This window comes from Corvus brachyrhynchos, unplaced genomic scaffold (genome assembly GCF_000691975.1).
Source record: "Corvus brachyrhynchos isolate BGI_N302 unplaced genomic scaffold, ASM69197v1 scaffold68, whole genome shotgun sequence".
NCBI classification, from domain to species: Eukaryota; Metazoa; Chordata; class Aves; order Passeriformes; family Corvidae; genus Corvus; species Corvus brachyrhynchos.
In genome coordinates this window covers 1,868,664-1,884,672 of record NW_008240039.1, presented here as the reverse complement: position 1 = coordinate 1,884,672, position 16,009 = coordinate 1,868,664, and the positions used below count along the sequence as shown (strand labels likewise).

Below are 16,009 nucleotides of genomic sequence, written 5' to 3'. Positions count from 1 at the left end.
GAGGAGGTGCCGGGCGCTGTGAGGGGCTGCGGGCCGGGCCTCGGTGAGTTTGCGGGGTTATGGGGTTTTTATGTGGTTTTATGCTTCTTTTGGTGTGTTTTTGTGTGCTTCTACTTGTGTTTCCCCCCTCACAGCGGCGATGGTCGATATCGAAGCCAAGCACGGCCGATTTTCCACAAGTTGTTTATTATCTTACCCGTGTTTTCTGTCTCTTCTCAGGAAGAAGTTCGGCCTCTGCTCGAGTCTTCGGCCAGACACTGAAAAATATTTGAAATGGCCCCTGTAAAACCTGCGAAATCTTCTCTTTTTGTGGCCCCCACGGATCGACTTTTGGAGTAATTTTCTGTGCGGGTTTGGGACCTGGAGTGTGTTAAAATGCCTGAGATCAAAGTCACTCCTTTGGGTAAGTCCAGCCCAAAATCGTCTTGAAATACAAACACTGAAAACCTGTGGAATTTGGAATTGAGGATAATTTTGGCCAGACTTCTGGGGCAGTGTGCAGAGTGCCCTGATGTGATTCCTGTCAGCATCTCACCGTCCTCCCTTCCTCTTCCCAGTGACAGTTACAGCTATTTTGAGTAATTAATCAGGGTTAATTGGTATGTTCTGGTAAAGATACTGGTGGTAAAGACACTGTGGTATTGTGGTAGAGCATTAATTCATCTACAGTGCTAAAGAGCCACAGAAAGAAAATATTTCTCTTTTTTTCCTTGTTTGATCTTTTTTTATGGGTTCATACTGAGGGGGCAGAGGATGTGCTGAGCAGGAGAACTGCTTTATTTAATTTTCAGGCTTGGTGTGGACTTAATTAGAGCTTAATGAGAGCAGAGCAGCTGGGGAGGTGCACAAGAAACAGACTTCTAATCCTTGCCAGATAAAGGATTCTTTTCTCTTCCTTCAAACTGCAGTTGCAGGAAGTTTGTGCAGGCCTTTCCCTGCTTGTCCTTTGAAAGAACTGCAGCTGTTATCCTCATCGTTTTACTGGTGTTTTGCTGGTGTTTTGCTGGTGTCCAGGTGCTGGGCAGGACGTGGGCAGGAGCTGCATCCTGGTGTCCATTGCTGGGAAGAACGTGATGCTGGACTGTGGGATGCACATGGGCTACAACGATGATGTGAGTGCAGCATCCCCTGACACAGCCATCCCCTGAGCACCTTTGGGCGCCTCTGTCAGCCACTGCTGGAGCTGGAGTAGGGCAGAGCTGTTCTTTCCCCTTGAAAAATCTCCCTTCCTGCCCAAAATCATCCATCCCCTCAAGTATTCAAGTGTGTGAAATGCTGCCCTCCTTTCCCTGGCTGGTGGACTTTGGAAAAATATCCATGAAGGCAGCTGCTAATGCTCCATTCCAGGTGCTTTTGGCCTCTCTGGATGTCCTGTGAGCAGGATTCCTGTCCTTAGCTCGACTGCTTTGGGGCAGTTCATTCCTTGTGGGATCCTCACCACACATCTCAAGCTCCAGGGAGAGAGAAGGAAACACTCCTGGTTTTGGGTCCCCTGACACCAGCAGGAAAGGAATAAAGGACCAATATTCTGTAGGATTAAGAGTTCAAGCAGCAAATGGGCTGTGACAGGAAAGCTTTTGGGGCTTTGTGCCTCAGAGCCAGCACGTGTTGGGCACCTGTTCTACTTGGAAGATAAAATAATTTATATAAATTATTTATTTATTGAGCGGTCAGTTCTCTGTCTGTGCCCTCCTTTGTGCCTCTCCCTGCACACAAAAGCTGCTGGCACTGCCTGGAGAGGGATCAGCACATTCCCAGTGTTCCAGGCCCTTCACTCCTTGGGTTTTTTGGATCAGTGATGCATTCCTGATGGTTGCCTGTTTTCCCATGGCTGCAGAGGCGCTTCCCTGACTTCTCCTACATCACCCAGAACGGAAGGCTGACGGATTTCCTGGACTGTGTCATCATCAGGTGAGGCACTTCCCTCCTTCTGGGAAATGGGAATGCTTTTTGTGCTGTCCCTAACATCCCAAACACTCTCCAAGTCCATCCCTCATATTTTGGGTGGTTTTCCATGTCCTGCAGAGCTGGAAAAGGTCTGGGAGCCACCTCAGCTGAATTCTGTGCAACCACTGTGGGTTTTTTTTTTTTTGCAGCCACTTCCACCTGGACCACTGTGGGGCCCTGCCCTATTTCAGTGAGATGGTTGGGTACGATGGCCCCATTTACATGACCCACCCCACCAAGGCCATCTGCCCCATCCTGCTGGAGGACTACAGGAAAATCACCGTGGACAAGAAAGGGGAAACCAACTTCTTCACCTCCCAGATGATCAAAGACTGCATGAAGAAGGTGGTGGCTGTGCACCTTCACCAGACAGTGCAGGTGAAAGGGCATTTCTGGTGTTGCAGGAGGCAAGAAAACTGATTTTAATTGAAAATGTTGGCATTAATGAAGTGTTTTGCTGTTGGGGCAGGTGGATGAGGAGCTGGAGATCAAGGCCTACTATGCAGGCCACGTGCTGGGAGCTGCCATGTTCCAGATCAAGGTTGGGTGTGAGTCCGTGGTTTACACTGTGAGTATGCCCAGATTTGGAATGATTTCCCTCTTATTACCTCTAGATATTCCCAGATATTTACAGATCCCTCCATTGCCTCAAAAATATCACTGGCTTTCTCTTCTCCCCTCAGGGTGATTATAACATGACACCAGACAGACACTTGGGGTAAGCAAAAAGCTGAATTTTGGTGAGTTTTGAGTATTTCTCACTGGAAGATTTCAGCACAGCTGCTGTTAAGAGTAGGGGCTCACCAGCTTTGATTTTTTGGAATATTTAATGATGTCTTTGCTGGAAACATAAATGCAGTTTTGAATTGTGAGGGTGAAGAGATTTACATTAAACCTGCCAGACAGACCTTAATGTAATCTGAATATTCACATTTTATCTTCCGAATACTCACATCAATCTATTTTTAGGGCTGTATAATAATTGGACTTCAATGTTTGAAATGTCTTTTCATGGCGTTTTTACTTTCTAAGAGATTATGAATCACAAACCTCAGCCCTCAGTGTATTTTCACTGGTATAATGAGAGATTTATAATATTCCTGCTATTCAGGTGAATATTTTAATGCATGTAAACCTGGATAAATGTTCCTTTTCAAGGTCTGTAATCTCAATTTTGAGCTGGATTAATGAAAATGAACTGAAGCTGCCACAGAATTCCCAAGGCCCGCCTTTACTCCTGTTTCCTCTGGTCACAGTGACATTCCCCAGCCAGCGTGGAGACCTTCAGATCAAAACTACCCAGAAAGCATCTCCTGATTTGCTTTTTGGTTTGAATTCCCTCTGTTCAGAGCTGCCTGGATTGATAAATGCCGCCCTGATCTGCTGATCAGTGAATCCACCTATGCCACCACCATCAGGGACTCCAAACGCTGCAGGGAGAGGGATTTCCTGAAGAAAGTTCACGAGACTGTGGAACGAGGGGGGAAGGTACAGTGGCCTTTTCCATGGATTTGTTTTGATTGTCAAATCATCCAGGAGAGAACAGAAATTCCCCTGGGCGCACGGAGAGCTGTGCCTGTGCCTTTCATTCCAAACTGCCCAACACAGTGGTGGGAATTGGAAGAACGTCAGGAAGTGAGAGGGAACTGAGGGATTTGTTCAGAAATAATAACCACAGTGCATTTGATGCTGTTTGGCTTTCACAAATCCCACCTGAAGTCCTAAATTCCACCTCCATTGCAGGTTCTCATCCCGGTTTTCGCCCTTGGACGTGCCCAGGAGCTTTGTATTTTATTGGAGACTTTCTGGTGAGTGCAGCCTGGGCATGTCCCACCTGCTTTTTGTCCTCCTTTGTGCTCCTCCTGTGTCTGATGAGTATTGGGAATGGCAGGAATTTGGCTGCAGTGACAAGGAGAAGGGCACTAAAGCCCGCATTGTTACAATATTGATTTATAGCTCCTGAAAATAGGGAAGCACACACCAAAAACCCCTTGGGACACTCCCCAGTTACGGACTCCCAGTATGGATGGCCAGGAAATACTTTGCCCCTCACAGATCACTTCTTTTCCAGGGAAAGGATGAACCTGAAGGCTCCAATTTATTTTTCCACGGGCCTGACAGAGAAAGCCAATCACTACTACAAACTCTTCATCACCTGGACTAACCAGAAAATCCGGAAAACTTTTGTGCAGAGGAACATGTTTGAGTTCAAACACATCAAAGCCTTTGACAGAGCCTTTGCAGACAACCCAGGGCCCATGGTAGGTGGGTGTTGGGGAGGGACCAGAGCAGGGTTGGGGGGTCTGGCAGCTCTTTTATTCCACAAGGGTCCCAAATCCTGCTAGGAAAAGCACCCTGAGCATCCTCCACCCTATCAATCCCACCCAAAAACCTCATGTGGCCAGGCCATCCCTATGAATATTAAAGCTCTTTCTATTTTTATTTCACTGAAGGTAAAACACTCAGAGAAAATTAAAATTTTGCATGTTTGTATCATCTACAGATCCTGATTCAAACCAGGATTTTCTTTTCCACACAAGCTTTTCTTGCTGCTTTAATTCTGACTGGTTTATTTGGTAGCACTATAAAACCACTCAAGAGTTTTCCATCAGATGCTCACAAATACTTCCTAAAACTGTATCTCAGCTCCTGGGAATTTTAGACAGGGTGGGAAGAAAATCAAATAGCAAAAATCCCTATTTTTGTAGTGTTGGTGATGGGTATTGGTGGATGCTCTGCACAGATGTAGGATATTTATATAAATAATGGAAAAATTTGTTTTCTGTAGTGATTTATGACACATCTTTGACTTCCAGGTGGTGTTTGCAACCCCTGGAATGCTCCATGCAGGACAGTCCCTTCAAATCTTCAGGAAGTGGGCAGGGAATGAGAAGAATATGGTAAGAAATTGGGGTTTTGGGTGATGTTTTATGGCAATGTGAATCCTAAGGACTGAGGTCGTGGGAAAGCTTTTCCTGAGGAGCTGGAATTCAAGGACACAAATCCTCTTTGAGCTCTCCAAGCTCTCCATTTGTGACTATTCTGATGTTTACCAGCCCTGCCAGGCCCAACCCATGGAATTGTTGATTTTTCCTGGTTTTCCCCAGGTGATCATGCCTGGCTACTGCGTCCAGGGCACTGTGGGCCACAAGATCCTCAGTGGGCAAAGGAAGCTGGAGATGGAAGGAAGACAAATTGTGAGTTTGATTTTCCATTTGGGGCAAGTTCTTGTCCTTGCAGTGGGAATAGGATGAATCCAACACTGAAAATACCTCAAAATCTTGGGATTTGGAGTTGCACTTGGGTTTTTTTCCCTTTTGCAGTAGCAAAGTTGGACTTGGGTTTTTTCCCCCTTGCATTAATTTCTGTCCTAAAACTGTGAGGGGCCCTTTGCTTCTGCCATAAAACTTTGAGGGGCACTTTATAATGTTTAATAGTGAGGCCCCATTAGGCAAATAGGTAAAAATTACATCTATTTCAGCAGATTTGGATAATAAAACACCAGCTGACCTTAAATATTTGGGTTTTTTTGTGTGACAAATATTGTCTGAAATGGGGCAGCGCGAGCCTTTAAGTTATGAAAGCTTTTTGTTAAGACAATTTAGGTTTTCTCCTTCCTCCTTTCAATGAAATCCAGAGGGATCTGGGTCTGTGTGTGTGTGTTCCAAAGGAATTCCCAGTTCCCAAGCCCTGTGCTCTGCTCCCCCCAGCTGGAAGTGAAGATGCAGGTGGAGTACATGTCCTTCAGTGCCCACGCCGATGCCAAGGGCATCATGCAGCTGATCCGCCAGGCTGAGCCCCGGAATGTGCTCCTGGTCCATGGGGAAGCCAAGAAAATGGAGTTCCTGAAGCAGAAAATCGAGCAGGAATTCCGTAGGTATCCGTGGGAGGGGAAGGAATGGCCTCCAAGCTTTAAAGTCACGTTTTTGATCCGCTGGCCCTCAGCACGGTCAGGTGGGGTGGCATTTACAGCTCCCCTCAAGGAACTGATGCCTGTAACATCTTCATTAGCACTAATTAAGCCCAGTTAATTGCAGTGAGCCCCTTGGACATGAGTTAGGATTGTTTTGTGCATTTCCAGCTGCCCCAGGGGGGCTGACAGGAGCTGTTCCCTTTGCAGATGTCAGCTGCTACATGCCAGCCAACGGAGAGACCACCACCATCCTCACCAACCCCTGCATCCCTGTGGACATCTCCCTGGGCCTCCTCAAGAGGGAAACAGCCATAGGTGACACTTCCCACCCCAATTTTCCTCCCTGCTGCTGTTTTTTATAGTGTTGGTGTTGGCAGAAAGCTGTAAATTTATACTGAATAACGTTTAAAATCAATGTGCACACCGTGCCTGGTCTGCTACCCGTGTGTGCTTGTAGCAGCTGGGTTTGGGAAAGCTGGAATTACTTTTATAAACTCAATTTCAGAAAAATAATCTCATTCTCACATCAGGAAGTGCTCTGGGAAGAGAGGGAGTTGCTTTGGATCATTATTTCTTAGGTGTCAATATTTCTGATAATGGTTAAGCACCATTGATGAACTGAGAAGTGTAAAATTTTAATGTCTGAACCTCAGCAGGACCTCAGAGCTCCAACCTCAGTCCCAGAGCAGCAGTTTTGGGTGAAAAACCAGCACCTCACGTTGTGTTTTTCTCCCCCTGGCCTCGCTTTAGGTCCTTTACCAGATGCCAAGAAGCCAAAGCTCATGCACGGCACGTTACTCATGAAGGATAATGTGAGTGAAAGAGTCCTTGTGCTTGGCTTGCGTCCTCTCTGGGTGTTTTGTGTCCTCTCTGGGTGTTTTGTGTCCTCTCAGAGTGTGTTTTTGTGTCCTCTCAGGGTGATGTCACGTTCTGGGTGCACAAGGAACCCAAATGAGCGGCTCTGCTTTCTCACAAAGGAGATGCAGTTCTTACTCTTCAACCTCATCTTTAAGCATCATTCCCCTGCTCAAAGTCAAACCAACTTGCAGAGAGCAGCCTTATTTCGTTCAATATTTATTTATTCCTGTCGAGGTGGATGTTTTGTCCCAGGGTTACCCCTCCCTTTGCTGCAGTGACAAACACGCAGCGATATTTCAGCACGGAAAGGGAACGGCCTTCCCTGCTGACCCCAGGGCAGCAACACAACTCCACAAGGCTCAGAGGAGTGGTTTTTCCATGGATTTCTCCCTTTCTCCCCCAGAGTTTCCGGCTGGTTTCCCCCGAGCAGGCCCTGAAGGAGCTGGGGCTGGCGGAGCATCAGCTGCGCTTCACCTGCCGCGTGCACATCCAGGACCCGCGCAAGGAGCACGAGACCGTGCTCAGGGTCTACAACCACCTCAAGGGGTGAGCTCTGCTTTCCTGGGAAGGGTTTTTAATCCCTCAGGGATGGAGCTGAGCTTATTCCCAAGGCAGGTGTAGCACAGATCCCCTTGGAGCTGGGAACAGCAGAACCTTCGGTGTTGTTTTTCCCATTGTGCAGCATCCTGAGAGTTCTTTCCTTGGGAGAGCAGGGCTCAGATTGGAGCTGTAGAGCCTGGGAGGAACTCTGCAGGAATAATTTCTGTAGGAAATGCTCCATGATTAACACAAGCACCAGAATAAGCCAATGGATCAGCCCTGTTTTCCCTGTCTGGGGCAGAGGGTGCTGGCTCAGACACAGCCAAGACAGGAACAGGCTGAAGGTTGGGATAAAGATCCAGGGGTGACCCAGCACCCCCAATAAATCCCATCTCCTCTCTCTCCAGGATCCTGAAGGATTACTCAGTGCAGCATCTCCCTGATGGCTCCATCACTGTGGAGTCCATCCTCATCCAGGCCACGGCGCACTCAGAGGATCAAGGAACCAAAGTCCTGCTCGTGTCCTGGACTTACCAGGTGGGAATTCCCGATTTCTGACCTCAATTCCTTCCATTCCAAACCTTTCCTGCACTGGGGGTGGCTGTGAGGGGTGAATCTTCTTCCTTCTGGCTTTGAAGGAGCTTCCCTGGAAGATGAGGGGAGTCCCTGCTGTTTTCTGACCACGTGGGGTTGAGCAGAAATGGTTTTATAGGAGCTCTCAGGGCCCACTGAAGCACAGGCAACTTTTGGGGTAATTACACTGAATTCCAGTTAATTCAGTTCTCTCTGTGTTTTGAGCACTGCTGAGTATTTCACATTGTGGTTCTTACTGGGAAGATTTAAAACAAGTAGAAAACTCTGATCTTAACATTCTTTTATTTCACAGTCATTCCATCATCTTTGCTTTCTGTGGCTGGATTATTAAATCCTTTCTTGACAGCAAGGAAATGCTTCTGGAGGGCCAAGCAATAAGATCAGTGGTTCTTTATTCCTTGATTTCAAGCAAAAATGGGGCTTTTCCTCAAAGGAAATCCCTCAGGTCCTTTGAGAAATGGCAGTTTCACACCAATCTTTTATAAGAACACCCAGAAATTCATTTGTGGATTGTTTCCATTTCTGCACACAGCTCACCTTAGATCTTGCAGGGTCCAGGAACTCTCTCAATTCATTTCTAGGTACCAAAATTAAATTTACTGCCCCAACTGGGACAGTCAAGAGGAAGATTTGGCTCTCATCCCATTTCTCTTTATCTTTTTAGGACGAAGAGCTGGGCAGTTATCTCACATCCCTCCTGAAGAAAGGCTTGCCCCAGAGCACGCCCTGAGAGCAGAGCCCAGCCTGGGGGGGGTCACAGAGTCAGATTTTATTTTGTTTACATTGTCAATGCTTTTTCTGGTTGGTTTTAGTAAAAGAATTCCAGTGTTTGTCCAATTCCTGCAGTGACACCTTTTCCCCCTTGGACAAACCTATCCAGGGAGTCAAGAACCTGTTTTGAAACAGATCTGAGGAACAATTTTTGAGTTGCTTACACACTGAAGTAAAAATTACTCAGTGTTTTCTCCTCCCACAGCTCATTTCCCTTCAAATCCCAGCAGTGCTGCCTGAAACAACTAAAACTCAAAGTACAAAAGCATAACAGAGCCCATAGAAAGTGTAAAAGCCTCAATGTGCTGATGACCAAGCAGCAAAACTTCTTTAATTCCCCATCCTTCCCTCAGGGACAGCTGCAAGGAGCCTCCAACCCATTTTTTTTACCTTTATCCACAGCATAAAGATTGTGCTTGGCTGATAAAACCAGTCCCCCTCCAGTGCTGGGAGGATTTTCCACAGCCTATAAATGGGATAAAACCAGCAATTTCTGCTAAAGGTAAAGGATTATTTTGGGCTGATGCTCCCTCTGAGGCTCTCACAGTGCCAGGATCTTCACCAAACACTCCCAAGGAACACAGGGATCATCATTTTCCAGAGTTCAGAAAAGCTGGAGCTGATTTTCTCACCAATGTTTAAAAAATATTGGCAAAATACAGGAAGGGAGAGGCCAGAGGCCAAGCTGGTGTTTTAACAGTAATTAATAAGAGGTGTCCAATCAAGAACAACAACAAACACAACGCTGCACCCCCAAAAGTCAACCAGGGCAGAGCTTCAGCTCTATTTCAGTGAATCCCAGCTCTTGGTTTGCTCCTGCACAGCTCAGGGGGGTTGGGGAGTGGCTTTGGCAGATCAGAGCAGCCTCCCAGAGCCAAACCCCCACCAGAACCCTGGGATTTCCCCCAAACCTGCACCCCCACTGCTCCTTTCCCACCTCTTTCCTGCCTGTCCCTGCCCCAAGAGCACCAAAACTCGGCTGACTCTGGGCAGAAGCTGCAGCAGCCACTGCTGAGCAAAGAGAAACTGAGAAATCCTCCAGTGGCACAATGACTGATCCCCCAAACCATTCTGCCACAACAGTCCTGCTCCAATGCAGAGTCCAGGAACAGCACAGCCTGGGGAACCCAGCACCCGGGCACAGGGTGAATTTTAGGCTGCATTTGGAAATTCAAATCCTGATTTTTGTTAATCTGCTGCTCTCAGCTGCCCCCAGTCCCTTTACAAAGTTTTGGGGTGGTGTCTGAATGAGCAAAACTGAGCCTGAGCCTCTGTTGCACCAAAACTCCACATCCTCTGGAGTAAACTCGGGTCTAAGCAGGTTTTAAGCCAGGCCTGTGGTTTTCTGGTGCCTCAGCAATCACCCACAAATGACAAAGTCTTCTCCAGAGTCTCAGTTTCACAGGGGATGGAAACTCAGCAGTTCTCAGAAGCCACGTGGGGTCTGTTAGTACAAGAAAAGGGGTGAGGAAAGGTCAGATAATTGTGTTTCTATCACCAAATGTGACTGGAAAAAAGAACTTCTTGACATTTCAAGAGGACCACACAGCACAAAGAGCTGGGCCAGCTCCTGCAGGAACTCCCCGAGCCTGTGGGGAGAGGAGCTTGTTCATCACTGATAAATCCTGGGATTTATCAAATCTCTGCTCCCTTCTAAACCTCCATTAATCAGTGTCCAGCTTGGATCCACAGGCACTCGAGGCTGGAAACCTTGGAATATTCCTCAGGAAGCCAAGGGAGGATGAGAAGCCCCTATTTGGCTGTGGAATGTGGGCAGCAGCCTGGGAGGGAACAGGAGCCCTCCAAAACATGGAAAAGCCCAGCAGGGCTGCCTGGATCCTTCAAATCACCCCTTCCTGGGATGTGCTGCTTCCCAGGGAAACAGCCCTGGCTTCTACCAACCCCAAAATTAAACAGAACAAGCCCAAAACATCACTGAACACAAAACCAGGAGGCCTGTCCAAGGATCCAGCTCCCCCAAGGATTGTCCCAGTTTCCTGATCAAATCTCCAGCTGCTTTAACAGCCACCACACGGGGGAAAAAAATATGAAAAAAAGGGTTTTCCAGGTTTGTTTTTAAGGATAGTTGGAAATATCAGCTCTGTGTGTACCTGGAGTGGATCAGTTGATTCCATCCCCGTGGTTTTTCCTTCCATGCCTCTGCCTGGGTTTGTAGTCCCAGGAGGGGTCCCCGAAATTCTGGTCACAGATGGTGAACACCCTCTTAGACCTGAGCCTGAGCCTGAAGGGGCAGTGCCAGTGCCTGCTGGAGGAGTGGAAATAGTACAGGAGGGGGTTGAGGCAGCAGCTGCAGCTCGCCAGGGCCGAGGTCACCCTCTGGATCTCGGGGATCAGGCTGGGGAACGGCTCCCTCTGGATCCCCCGGAGCCCCAGCAGGAAGCGCAGCAGCTGGGTGAGGTGGTGGGGCAGGAAGCAGAGGGCACAGATGCCCAGGATGATGGAGATGGTGCCCAGGGCCTTCCTCTTGGCAGCTCTGCGCCGGCTCTGCCAGATGCTCCTGGCCACCAGCGGGAAGCCCAGCAGGATGATGGAAAACGGCACAACCACCCCAAAAATGAAGGCCAGGATGGTGTGAGGGGCTGTGGGGTGAGCCCAGCTCCCAGGGAAGCTGCCAAAGCAGGCTGTGCTGCTCCTCACCCCCCTGCTGTGGAGGACCAGCGGGACAGTGCCACCAAGGGCCACCACCCACAGGGCCGTGGCCAGCAGCAGGTAGTGGGCGGCCCTGAGCTGGATGGAGGTGAAGGGGTGCAGCACTGCCAGCCACAGATCTGCACAGAGGCAGCTGAAAAAGGCGACGCTCAGGGAGATGTGGAGGCAGAACAGAGCCCCTGTGACCCTGCAGGCCGTGTCCCCAAAGGCCCAGGTGTCCCCACGCAGCTGGGAATGGATGTGGAGGGGCAGCACACAAAGGAACAGGGTGTCCAGCAGGGCCAGCTGCAGCAGGAGGATGTAGGAGTGGGACAAGGGCTTGGCTCTGCAGGACAGCAGGGACAGGGCCAGGGCATTGCCCAGCAGCCCCAGCACCAACACAGCGCTGTAGGTGACAGCAAACAGGGAATGCTGCAAAGCTGCTCCTGAGCTGGCATTTGTCCCATTGGAACTTGGGAAATTTGTCCCATTGGAGACTCCCTCAGGCCAGGAAATCCCTGCCATGGGTCCTGCTGGAGAGCAGGAATTATTCCCTTCACATGGGGTGAAGTTTAAGGCATCCCTCACTCCTGGAGTTTTATTTCATCCCAAGCGGGTGAGAGCTGAAGTTTCACCCCAGAACGATGCTCAGCCTGGTCAGGTCTGTGGGTCAGGCTTGGGGGCTTTGCATGGGAAGCAGTGTCCCTAAAAAGGAAAAAATAAACCATTTAAACCACAAACACTTGAGTTTTCCCAGTGGACAGAGCCTTTAGTGGCACTAAAATCATCCTGAGGTGACAACACTACAGTAAGAGAGGAGCTGAGCGAAGGGGACAAGGGGAAATGTCCACACTGGGTGGATTTTCAGCACCCTAAAACCTTCTCTGCAGAGGGAAACCACCACTCACCTGCTCCAAAAGCAGCCTGAAGGACTGGGGTTTGTGTCTGAAATAGGGGAAAGAGGCACTGCACAAGCAGGGCTCTCACTCAGGCCATAAACTGCACCCCAACAGTGCAGCTCCCATCAGACAGAAAAGAAATCTGAGTAAATAAATCCAATTGTGGCACCTGAACAGAGCCCCTTGCAGGCAGTGAGGAATTAAAGTCACCTAAAATGTGCACAATGGCCCCAAAACGGAGGCACTGAAAGCACCAAAACAACAAAGGCTGGTGGGTGCTTTCCAAAGGAAACTCTGAATTCACACTTCCTGCCAAGAGTTGTTTATCTCACAAAGTCAGAACTGCCCCAGATACGTGAAACATGAGAAAAGAGACAAAAATCATGAGAAAAGAACATAAGAGACAAAAAACATGAGAAAAAAAATGAGAAAAGAGACAAAACCCAGAGATAAAAATGAGAAAAGAGACAAAAAACATGAGAAAAAAACGAGACAAAAAACATGAGAAAAAAAATGAGAAAAGAGACCAAAACATGAGAAAAAAATGAGAAAAGAGACAAAAAAAGGAGAAAAAAATGAGAAAAGAGACAAAAAACATGAGAAAAAAATGAAAAAGAGACAAAAAAATGAGAAAAGAGACAAAAACCAGAGATAAAAATGAGAAAAGAGACAAAAACCATGAGAAAAACATGAAAAGAGACAAAAAACATGAGAAAAAATGAGAAAAGAGCCAAAAACCATGAGAAAAAAATGAGAAAAGAGACAAAAACCATGAGAAAAACATGAAAAGAGACAAAAAACATGAGAAAAAATGAGAAAAGAGCCAAAAACCATGAGAAAAAAATGAGAAAAGAGACAAAAAACAAGAGAAAAAAATTAGAAGAGACAAAAAACATGAGAAAAAAATGAGGAGACAAAAACCATGAGAAAAGAACATAAGAGACAAAAACCATGAGAAAAAAATGAGAAAAGAGACAAAAACCATGAGAAAAAAATGAGGAGACAAAAACCATGAGAAAAGAACATAAGAGACAAAAACCATGAGAAAAAAATGAGAAAAGAGACAAAAAAATGAGAAAAAAAAAGAGAAAAGAGACAAAAACCAGAGATAAAAATGAGAAGAGACAAAAACCATGAGAAAAACATGAAAAGAGCCAAAAAACATGAGAAAAGAATGAGAAGAGACAAAAACCATGAGAAAAAAATGAGAAAAGAGACAAAAAAATGAGAAAAAAATGAGAAAAGAGACCGAAACCATAAGAAAATAGACAAAAAACCGTGATAAAACCATGTGAAAAGAGACCAAAAAATTGGTTTCATTTTAAGCAGGCAAACACAGGGATCTTACACAGGTTTTGCACCCAATAGCAAAGGGGTTGTAAACACAGAGCAAAATTAACACCAAACCATGGCTGAGAGATGGATTTAGGAGTTGAAATGTTCTTCATCGCAGAGTTTTGGCCCTGAGCACCCGCCTGGTGCGGGTTCAAAGCGAGCTGGGGAGGGGTAAAATCCTCACAAGCTCCTGCTTCTCACCAGATAAATGCCCCAAATCCTTCCCCTCTAACAGGATCCCCCTTCACACCTTCCATCCCGAGAGGGGACAGACTTCTCTACCATTTTTCAAATATGGGGTCAGACCAAATTCCAAATTCACTTTTGCTTCCCCAGAATTGTTTTGTTGGTTTCGGTTCTGGGTGGGTTTTTTTGGGCCCCCCTGAACTCCGGTTTCTGGGCATTAATTTCATTTCCAAGCACACAGAAAAGCATCCAAATTCCCACTGCATTTGGAGTTCGTGAAATTATTCAGTTTTTCCATGTAAACCCCAGGTTGAGTCTCTGAACTTTGATGAATTTGGGGTTTTTTTCCTGATTTTAAAGCATCACTTTCAAACCATTTCCCCATGGAAAGGGTGCCCAAATTGAATCAACTGAAGAGACCCAGTAATGCCACAAAATAAACAGGAAAAGAATGGAAAAATCCCCCTGATAATGAGTATTAATGAAGGACATAAAAACTACTTGGACTTGGAGTTTGTGTAGGAATTCTCTGCTGAGGGAGCATCTCCTTTCATTCAGTGCCTTTAGATTATTTTTAACAGCTGCTCTGGGATGCAAAAAACCAAAATAAAACCCCTCAATAGTTCTTTTTGCAGAGTTTACCAGGTAATTTACTACTTAACTCCTGCCTGGGCAGATGCTCAGCCACTAAATTTGGGTTTTTATTGGGCCAGAAGTTGAGAAACAAGTACATAAACCTCAATTTCAGATATTTCTGCACCGTGGCTGTTAGAAAGGGGAGACACCTGAGCCTGCAGCTTGATGAACACCCAAACAGGATGAATATGATTATTTCTATGCCCTGTGAAAACTAAAATAATAAATTCAGATAGAAACTGGACTTACCAGAGCTCAGGTCTGGTGCAGGAGCTGCAGGAGGGGCCTCTCCAAAGTCCCCCCAGAGCTGTGAGGTCTCTGCTCAGCTGCTCGGGGAATCTGTCACTGCTGCTCTGCAGAGAAACCACAGGAAGCCACCAAGAGCTGTCACTGAGACGTCCCCCAAAAACTGGGGGGGGAGCTCCAGTGGGGCTTTGGTGCTCCCCAAAAATCCCCTGCACGAGGGAAGCACAAAAATCCCACCCAAAGGCAGCCCAGATCCCCTCCTGTCCCCCTGGAACCATCCCTGACCCACTCCCAGCTGGGCCTGGAGCTGCATTCCCACTTCGCTCAAAGGGAGGGAGAGCCAGGGAATGCTGCTAGTCCATCTTTCAGGCAAATTCCTGGCTGGAAACACAAATTAAGGTTTGGAACAGCTGGAAAATCCCTGATTCCCTGTGCTGATCCAGCAAGGCTGGAGCAGGGAGCACAAACAGACCTCAAACAGCTCCAGCTCTCCATGGCAGAGACCAGGACTCCTCCAAAGCAGTGCTGGGAATTATTCCCTGAGGGAATAAAGAACTCCAAGGGGAGCCAGGAATCTCCTCTACCCTTCCCTTCCCTGTCCAAAGGAGGTGTGAGGCAAAATTGCTGCCTGGGACAGGCACCACTGACCCCCAGATTTGGGCCATCCCCGAGTCCTCTGCCAGGGTCACTCACTTGATCCCCATCCCAAATCCAGGGTGGCCCTCAGAGAGGTCAGGAAGAGCTGCTGCTCCCTCCAGCACAAAACCTGGGAATTTTGGGGCCCTCAGGAGCTCTGACCAACTCTGTCTCTGCAGTTTTTTCCCTCACAGAAGGGAGATTGCTCTGGAGGTCCCAGACTCCCCAAATGCTTCCACTGCAGGAGGGTTTCACTTCAGAACTCGACATTTTCATCTTTTCTGTATTCCTGCCATTCTTCCAGTCATTTTCTAACCAAAACACGCAGAGATTCTGGTGTCATTGCTGAGGAAAAAACCCACAAGTTGCCCAATGTTTATTTTACAGCCTGGGCAAGCAGGCAGAGCTGAGTGGTTAAAATAAAATAAAGACAAACATGAGTTCCCTGCTCCCTGCCCTGAGAGAGTGACAGCACCACGAGGAGCTGAAGGATGAAGTAAAAGCTGCTGGGAGATGGGGAAAAACCTGAGCACTTCCAAAGGCTGTTTCTGCAAATCCCTCATCAAACAAGAGCAGCTCACAAAGGGAGGAGAGGAAATGCTGCATTTTCTCCTCTCTCTCAGCCTGCCTTCCTCCCACACCCCCCACAGCAGGAAAAAACACCCCAAAATATGAAAAATACCCGGCCCCACTCCTTCCTCCTCCTGAGGCAGGCAGCAGAACCTCAGAGAGAAGCCAGAAGAAAGAGAGCAGCACAAAATTGTTCTTCCTTCTCCCCTGGCAGTGACAAAGGCCAGGC

General features: G+C 47.5%; 2 protein-coding genes across 4 annotated transcripts; one reads left to right on the top strand and one right to left on the bottom strand.

The window, feature by feature from the left end:
- Positions 1 to 8,689, top strand: CPSF3L (cleavage and polyadenylation specific factor 3-like). Of its 2 annotated transcripts, XM_008641161.2 has the most exons (18): positions 1 to 43; positions 220 to 403; positions 1,015 to 1,112; positions 1,838 to 1,911; positions 2,097 to 2,325; positions 2,417 to 2,515; positions 2,631 to 2,665; positions 3,297 to 3,435; positions 3,691 to 3,755; positions 4,019 to 4,208; positions 4,764 to 4,847; positions 5,055 to 5,144; positions 5,658 to 5,820; positions 6,068 to 6,175; positions 6,611 to 6,672; positions 7,122 to 7,264; positions 7,666 to 7,795; positions 8,517 to 8,689. In XM_008641161.2, the coding sequence occupies exons 2-18, from the start codon at positions 376 to 378 to the stop codon at positions 8,580 to 8,582; spliced, it is 1,803 nt and encodes a 600-aa protein (XP_008639383.1). In that variant the 5' UTR covers positions 1 to 43; positions 220 to 375; the 3' UTR covers positions 8,583 to 8,689. The 2 variants fall into 2 exon arrangements, with proteins under 2 accessions (XP_008639383.1, XP_017599555.1); XM_017744066.1 differs by lacking the exons at positions 7,122 to 7,264; positions 7,666 to 7,795; positions 8,517 to 8,689 and adding an exon at positions 6,777 to 7,077.
- On the bottom strand, positions 8,118 to 15,981 carry LOC103622307 (lysophosphatidic acid receptor 6-like). 2 transcript variants are annotated; one of them, XM_008641227.2, is made up of 4 exons: positions 15,893 to 15,981; positions 14,578 to 14,681; positions 10,735 to 11,977; positions 8,118 to 10,067 (listed from the first exon to the last, which is right to left on the bottom strand). In XM_008641227.2, exon 3 carries the CDS (start codon positions 11,795 to 11,797, stop codon positions 10,745 to 10,747), a length of 1,053 nt encoding a protein of 350 aa, XP_008639449.1. In that variant the 5' UTR covers positions 11,798 to 11,977; positions 14,578 to 14,681; positions 15,893 to 15,981; the 3' UTR covers positions 8,118 to 10,067; positions 10,735 to 10,744. The 2 variants fall into 2 exon arrangements, with proteins under 2 accessions (XP_008639449.1, XP_017599556.1); XM_017744067.1 differs by having other exon boundaries at positions 8,118 to 11,977.
- Positions 15,982 to 16,009: the final 28 nt, after the last annotated feature.

Excerpts from the sequence above, each read along its gene's own strand:
- CPSF3L (XM_008641161.2), top strand. The coding sequence starts at position 376 with ATGCCTGAGATCAAAGTCACTCCTTTGG. Across the intron at positions 4,209-4,763 it reads CAGACAACCCAGGGCCCATG|GTGGTGTTTGCAACCCCTGG; the intron begins GTAGGTGGGTGT and ends TTTGACTTCCAG. Across the intron at positions 4,848-5,054 it reads CAGGGAATGAGAAGAATATG|GTGATCATGCCTGGCTACTG; the intron begins GTAAGAAATTGG and ends GGTTTTCCCCAG.
- LOC103622307 (XM_017744067.1), bottom strand. The coding sequence starts at position 11,797 with ATGGCAGGGATTTCCTGGCCTGAGGGAGTCTCCAATGGGACAAATTTC.